This window comes from Lontra canadensis, unplaced genomic scaffold, assembly GCF_010015895.1.
Source record: "Lontra canadensis isolate GAN:19392208 unplaced genomic scaffold, GSC_riverotter_1.0 scaffold1, whole genome shotgun sequence".
In the NCBI taxonomy this organism is placed as follows: Eukaryota; Metazoa; Chordata; class Mammalia; order Carnivora; family Mustelidae; genus Lontra; species Lontra canadensis.
In genome coordinates, this window is record NW_022630995.1 from 8,768,641 (window position 1) to 8,776,552 (window position 7,912).

Here is a 7,912-nt window from a genome sequence, read left to right on the forward strand (position 1 = left end):
AGCATGGGCCTGGGGAGCATGGGCCTGGGGAGCAGACCCAAGGAAATGGAACCTAATTTGCTGAGTGTTTATTGTGGGTCTGGTGCTTTATACGATATATTTAGACAACAGTATTCTTATTTTTTGAATAAGAAATTAAGACTCGGGATCATACTAGGTATGACACTGCCCACCGCACTAGGTAGCCACCTAAAAGGGTCACCTGGAAGACTCGAGTTCTGGAAAAGGCCAGGAGCACCTCGTGCAGTCTGCCTAAAGGCCATAAAGCTACTGACAGCACTGGCAAGGGTGAACCGAGACCAGAGCCCGGGCAGCCTCTTGGCCCAGTAGCTGTTTGAGATTGAGAGCGTCATGGAACTCAAGGGCAGACACAAGGACGACATGGAGCTGCTGGACCAGCGAAGACATCAGGATGCAAGTGTGCAGATGAAGCGTGTCCAGTGAGAAATGGGAATTGGCAATGAATTTGGGCCTTTTCTTCTATTGAGTCAAGGAATGAACTTTTTCAGTGACCCAGGCCAGGCAACCAGAAATCACTTTCGAGTGCATGCAGCTCTTGAGGCTTATTTCTGAGGCAGACCCAGAGGACTTGGATTTGCCCTGCCAGGCCAGGGCCCGTCCATAGAGAACTGAGAAGGCAGCCAAAAGCAACACCTGGGAGCCTCAAGTTCTGGGGAAGCCTGGGAACACACCACGTCGCCTGGTCTGTAGGGTACAGGTGGAGGAGTCTGGACTGCTTTGCAAGGACGCGGCGGCAGGAATATCCTTCACTAAGAGACACCTGGGAGACTTGACCAATCAGCCTTTCAAGGGCTGATTCCAGCATTCTGACTGTGGTATCCTCAGTAAGAGACACTCGGGAGTCATGTTTGTTACAGAAGCCTGGGACTTCAGGAAATAGGCAGACCTGAAGCGCTTGGATTGCCCTGCCATGTTGGAAACAGGAAGAAACCGAAAATTTGAACAGACCAATTACCCCAATGAAATTGAATCAGTAACCACAAACTCCTGAGAAACAGAAGTCCAGGGCCAGATGACGTCACAGGCAACTTCTACCAAATGTTTAAAGAAGAGTTAATATCTATTTGTTTTTGTTTTTCATTTTTTGAGATAATACCTATTTGAAGCAGGAGAGCTAGGTTCTTGTCTCACAGAGTCGAAAAATTAATCGCATGGACAAAGGAGAGTGAGCAAAGCAATCTTATTAAATAAGGATACAGACAAAGCTCTCAAGAGTAGGAGGGTCCCGCCAGGTTTGTCAACGTAGGCCTCCACCGACAGGCTTTTATCTCAAATTGACCAGGGAGCTTGAGGCCTTAACATCCTTGTAAGGTCTTGGCTTGAGTAAGGACTGGCGATAATGTCTTTAATGGCTTACTTCTACTTTCAGGTCTGGTTATTCTTTGTTGTGCACAATATGACTGCCATAAAAAGACCCCACCTCCGACGCCCAGGCCAAGGTGGTCTGATTTGTACCCTTATCTCTGATTTCACTGTGCCTCAGCATTTCTGGGATTTTTGGTGAGCCTGATCATATGGCCCGCTACCTAGCCCTGACTGCCCCTTACTCATATTCTCCTCAAACTATTCCAAAAAATATAAGAAGAAGGGAAACTCTCAAATTCATTCTATGAGGCCAGTATTACACTGATACCAATACCAGATAAAAACACCACAACCATGACAGATTGTGGACTCCAAGAAACAAATAGAGGGTTTCAAAGGGGGAAGGGTGTGGGGAGATGGGTTGGCCCAAGTGATGGGTATTAAGGAGGGCACATATTGCATGGAGCACTGGGTGTTATACGTAAACAATGAATCTTGGAACACTACATCAAAAACTAACAATGTGTTGTATGGTGACTAACACAACATGATAAAATTAAAAAAAAAAAAACATGATAAAAGAGAAGTATAGGCCAATATCTCTGATGAACATGGATGCCAAAATCATCAACAAAATACTAGCAAACTGAATCCAACAACACATTTAAAAAAAAAAAACATACAATCAAGTGGGATTTATTCCTAGGATTCAAGGGCTGTTTAATGTTTACAAATCAATCAACATGATACATCACATTAACAAGAGAAAGGATAAAATCCATGCAATCATTACAACAAATGCAGAAAAATCATTTGGTGAACTACAACATTCAGGATACAATCCCTCAACAAAGTAGGTTTACAGGGAACATACCTCGTTATAGTAAAGGCCTATATCAGGAAAAAGACAAGGATGTCGACTCTCACCACTTTTATTCAACATGGTACTAGAAGTCCCAGCCATGGCAATCAGACAACAACAACAATAAATAAATAAATAAATAAATAAATAAATAAATGCATCCAAATTGGTAAAGAAGCAGTTAAATTTTCACTATTTGCAGATGATATGCTACTATATCTAGAAAACCCTAAAGACTCCACCAAAAAACTATAGAACTGACAAATGAATTCAGTAAAATCACGTGTTACAAAATCAATGTATAGATATCTCCTACATTTCTATACACTAATAATGAAGCAGGAGAAAGAGAAATTTAGAAAACAATCCCATTTACAACTGCACCAAAAATAATAAAATACTTAGAGGAAACCTAACCAAAGAGGTAAAAGACCTGTACTCTGAAAACTATAAAACAGTGATGAAACAAATTGAAGATGACACAAAGAAATGGAAAGACATTCTGTGCTCATGGATTAGAAGAGCAAATATTGCTAAAATGTCTACACTATGCAAAACAATCTATACACTTAATGTAATCCCTATTAAACAGCATTTTTCACAGAATTAGAACAAACCATCCCAGAATTTGGATGGAACCACAAAGGATCCCAAATTGTCAAAGCAATCTTGAAAAAGAAAAACAAAACTGGAGGTATCACAATTCCAGAATTCAAGTTATATTACACAGCTGTAGTAATCAAGACACGATGGGACTGGCACACAAATAAACACATAGATCAATGGAACATAATAGAAAACTCAGAAATGAAAACCACAATTATATGGTCAATTAATCTTCTACAAAGGAGGACAGAATATGCAATGGGAAAAGAGTATCCTTGACAAATGGTGTTGGGAAAATTGGACAGCTGCATGCAAAAGAATGAAACTGGACCACTCTCTTACATCATACACAAAAATGGACTCAAAATGGATTAAAGACCTAAATAGGAGACCTGAAGCCATAAAAATCCTAGAAGGGAGAACAAGCAGTAATTTCTCTAATATCGGCCATCGCAACATTTTTCTAGATATGTCTCCTGGGGCAAGGGAAATAAAAGCAAAAATGAACCATAGGGACTATGTCAAAATAAAAATTTCCTGCATAGTGAAGGAAACAATGAACAAAACTAAAAGGAAACCTACTGAATGGGAGAAGACATTTGCAAATGACATACCTGATGAAGAGTTAGCACCCAAAATATATAAAGAACTGATAAAACTCAACAACCCAAAAAACAAATAGTCCAATTAAAAAATGGGCAGAAGACATAAACAGACATTTCTCTAAAGAATATATCTGAATAACCAACAGACACATGAAAATATGCTGAATATCACTCATTATTAGGGAAACGCAAATCAAAACTACAATGAGATATCACCTCACACCTGTTAGAACAGCTAAAATGAAAAACACAAGAACAACAGGTATTGGCAAAAACGTGGAGGAAAATGAACTCCTGTACACTGCTAGTGGAATACAAACTGGTACAGCCACTGTGGACAACAGTAGGACAACAGAATAGTACTAAACTCTGATCCAGTAATCACACAACTGGGTATTTATCCAAAAAATTCAAAAACACTAATTTGAAGAGATAAATGCATCCCTCTGTTTATTGCAACATTATTTACAATAGCCAAATTATGGAAGCAACCTGAGTGTCCATCAACTAACAAATGGATAAAGAAATATGGTGTACACATATGTGATAGAATATTTTTCAGCCATAAAAGAGAATGAAATCTTGCTGCATGAATGAAGCTGGAGTATAATGTTAAGCAAAATAAGTCAGAGAAATATAAATACTGTATGATTTCACTCATGTGGAATTTAAGAAAGAAAACAAAACAAACAAAAGAAAAGAGAGAGAAACCAAGAAACAGACTCTAGGGAACCAGCAGACAGTTACCAGAGGGTGGTGGGAGGCGGGTGTGAAACAGGTGAAGGGGTTGAAGCTTAAGTTGTCGTGATGAGCACGGAGTACTGTACTGAATTGTTGGATCGCTCTATTGTCTACCGAAACTAGCATAATACTAATATAATAATAAAAACTGATAGAGTACCGTATGTTACCTATACTGGAATTAAAATAAAAAACTTATTTAAAAAATGATCAATAACGACAAGAGACTCGGGGTCACATAATTTGCTCATGGACTTACGGGGAGAAATCCAGGTTTGACTTTGGAGCCCACAGCGCTCAAGAGCTAGTACAGGAAACTGAGGTGTCAGCATTCCTGAGCTAGTGTCACCTTCACCTAACACCCAGTTTGGGGGGTTAGGGGAAGAAACGGGTACTTACTGATTAAATAAAAAGTCTAAGAAAAATGTGAAAGCCAAAGTTTTGGAAATGTTTTGGAGGTCACTGGTTACTACTTGAACAATTCCCATCCTGAGTTTCCTTATTTATATATGGAGGGTATGGACCAGATAATATCTAAGACTGACAGTCCATCGTGTGATTGTGCTAACCATATATTCTTATTTCTGGTTTCTTAGGCAAAAAAAAATAATAATATATATATATTTATATACTTTATATTTATTTTTATTTAATATTAATCAATCAATTAATTAATTACTACATATGTATATCAAGTGGGAAAGATTTATCTGCCTGAAAAATAATGATAAATCTGTTCTTATTTAGCTTTGGGATATGTTGGCTAATGATAAAGAATATAGATCATGTGTGATGGAAAACTAGGGTCAGCAAATGAAAAATTATCTTTGGCAGGTTTTCATTACTTTTTTAGGTCCTCTAAACAGTGCTAATGCTCAGCAGCTCTTCCGTTGCATATTCTTAGAGCTGTGCCCTTGAGCACTTACTCTGAGCCTCCCAGGACAATTAGAACTGGACCTATTACTCTAGGGATGGCCAACATTTTGGATGAGAGATGCCAGACTGTCACCCACTGCAGATATTACTAAGTGATCATTGCTCTCTTTTCATTACTCAGTGCCACAAGAAGGCCACTATTAATTGATTGGAGATGATACTTAAAAAAAAAAAAAAAGAACCATTGCATGTGTGCTGAAATAATTCCTCTTTTTATTAAAATAATGGACAAAATTTACATCCTATTTGAATTCTCATCTCAGAGTAAAAGATTCTTGGAAACATAAAATAATGTTAAGTCCTTTATCAGGGACTGAAGGCAGAATTTCAGACCAGAGGAAAAACAAGTAGTGAGGCAAAGGCAAGGGGAAGGTTTCCTGATAAGCAAAGGCAAGGGGATGGGTTTCCTGATAAGACTAGAAAGACAGCGCAGAACTTGTTCCCTACAAGAGTGAAATCTTTACCCTGACCTTTAAGATGAAAAATGGAAGGTATACAAGACACAGTGATGATGTTTAATGAATATTATTTCACCACAAACCAAATTCTTATCTGAGTCATAGAAACAGAGTTGGAAGGAACCTTAGAAAGATCAGGACTGGATTCCTGGATCCCACAGAAAACCTGGATGGGGATTGCTCATGCCTGTGCAATTTCGACACTCATTACTGTACCATGAGGCCCACCCCACTTAGAATTATCACTAATACTAGAAAATTCTTCTTGCACTGAATTCTGGTATGGTCTAGTCACTGGTTTGAGTTCTAAGCAATACAGTGTGATGTGCCCTCATTCCAAATCCTCTCTTTTGAGGCAAAATACATCTTTTTAATAAACCATTCCTCCCCTTCCTTTTCCCACATCAAGTTGGTTACATGCTTTTTAATAGTATGTTCTCTGGAATATCAGTAGAGAGTTGTAGGGTAAGTTCCTCTGTGATTATAGAGTCTTATAATTAGAGGCTATTAATAAGTATCTAGCATTTACCTGAGTGAGTGTGCAAATTGAGGCCATGGAAAGGGAGGGATGAAGTCACTGGCAGTTCATAAAAGACACTTGAAGAAAGGGTGTTGGGCACCTGGGTGGCACAGTCAGTTAAGCATCTGACTACAGCTCAGGTCATGATCTCAGGGTCCTGAGGTCCTCACATCGGGCTCCCTGCTCAAGCAGGGACTCTGCTTCTCTCTCTCCCTCTGTGCTCTCTCTCTCTCTCGCTCTCTCTTGCTCTCTCTCAAGTAAATAAATAAAATCATTTTTTTAAAAGGTTCTTATTGTCTTCCTGTACAATATGGGACTGATTTCATTTTAACCCAGCAGGCTCCTGGGCCTCTGGTTTCATATCTGTTGTGTCTAGCCCAGTATTGGACACGTAGCTGAATCCACTATTAGGTACCAAACTGAATTACCTAACTGGGAGCTGATTCACTTCTGTTTGTTAAACTTACTATCCAATATCTAAGTGAAACTTTCTTCCTGTTCTCCTCATTAGTAAATGGAAATGTTTGGCAAAATGGCAAAAGGACAAAATAACTTCCCAAAATAAACATCTATTACCTGCTGGCCATGGCACTGGGTACTGTGTGTAGTCATTCAATGCATTTCTCTAAAGCCTTTGTGAAGTGGACATTATTCTCCCACGTTATACAAAGAAATGAAGGTCTTGGATTATAGGGAACTTGTCAGAGGCCGTACAGGAAGTTACCGGCAGCAGGAATTTGATGCCCCACCCCTGCCGGTACTTCCCCTACAACTTCGGCTTAGATTGTAGTGCCTGTGTGCCCCCACAGCAGGGGAATTCTTCTATCCTTATGACATCATATGTGATTGCTTGTTTACTATCCTTCCCCCTGCCATGGGGAGCCATCTCTGATCGCCTCATATTCGTATGTGCAGTGTCTGACACACAGTAGGAGTCTAATAATAAATATTTGTTGATGAAATACATGAAAATCCCAAAGACTACACCATAAATGCTGTGCTAAAAGAACTCTGTAATTATTCCCATGCATTATCCCTTAAATGGTCATCATCTTCCATTCCAGACATTGAAGCACTAAAAACTTTGAAAGTTTAGAAAATATTCAGCATAATCGGGCCACAAGTCCATGACCAACCTTCATTTCCTGGCTTCCCAGTTCCCCCAGCTCCCTCTCTCTAGACATCACCGACAAGCACTTACATCTCGGATATTAACAGCAATCCCGGCTTGGAAGAGTAAGACAAAAGAGCCATTGTCACTGATGCCTTCAGTGCTTCTCCCTCTCTATGAATGACATCCAATATCTACCGTAGGACATAGGGTATACAGAGGTCAAGAATACTGTTCTGGGATTAGAGGAGTCAAATGCAAACCTTGGTTCTGCCACTTACCAGTTGTATGACATGGAACAGATGGCTCTACAAACAGTGCCCTGCTTGTAAAATGGGAATTAAAATGAGATCTACTTCAAGGGCACCTGGGTGGCACAGTCAGTTAAGTATCCAACTCATGGTTTTGGTTCAGGCCGCCATCTCGGGGTCATGGGATCAAGCCCCTCGTTGGGCTCTGTGCTCAGCGGAGTGTCTGCTTGAGGATTCTCTTTCTCCCTCTCCCTCTACCCCTCCCACCTGTGCTCACTCTCTCTCTCTCAAATAAATAAATAAATATTTTTAAGGTAAGATATCTACTTCATACAGTTGTTAGGGTTCCATGCATTAAAAAGTACTTCGAATGATGTTTTGTACATTGAAAACATTCGGTGGCAGTGGGGGATGCTGGGAGCAGCCGCAGCAGGAGGGCTGCCCTGCCTCAGCTTCCAGTGCCCTTTCCAGCAGCAGCACGAACAAGCATCTGTGA

At 40.1% G+C, this 7,912-nt stretch overlaps 1 protein-coding gene across 1 annotated transcript in view; it reads right to left on the reverse strand.

Annotated features, from left to right (window-relative positions):
* LOC116876457 (alpha-fetoprotein-like) overlaps positions 1 to 7,308 on the reverse strand; it is a 51,716-nt gene extending 44,408 nt beyond the window's left edge. Inside the window, exons 1-3 of the mRNA XM_032876419.1 lie at positions 7,256 to 7,308; positions 693 to 926; positions 174 to 390 (exon numbers count right to left, since the gene is read on the reverse strand). Of these exons, the coding sequence (XP_032732310.1) occupies positions 174 to 390; positions 693 to 926; positions 7,256 to 7,308 (504 nt within the window). The remainder of the gene's footprint in view (positions 1 to 173; positions 391 to 692; positions 927 to 7,255) is intronic.
* Positions 7,309 to 7,912: the final 604 nt, after the last annotated feature.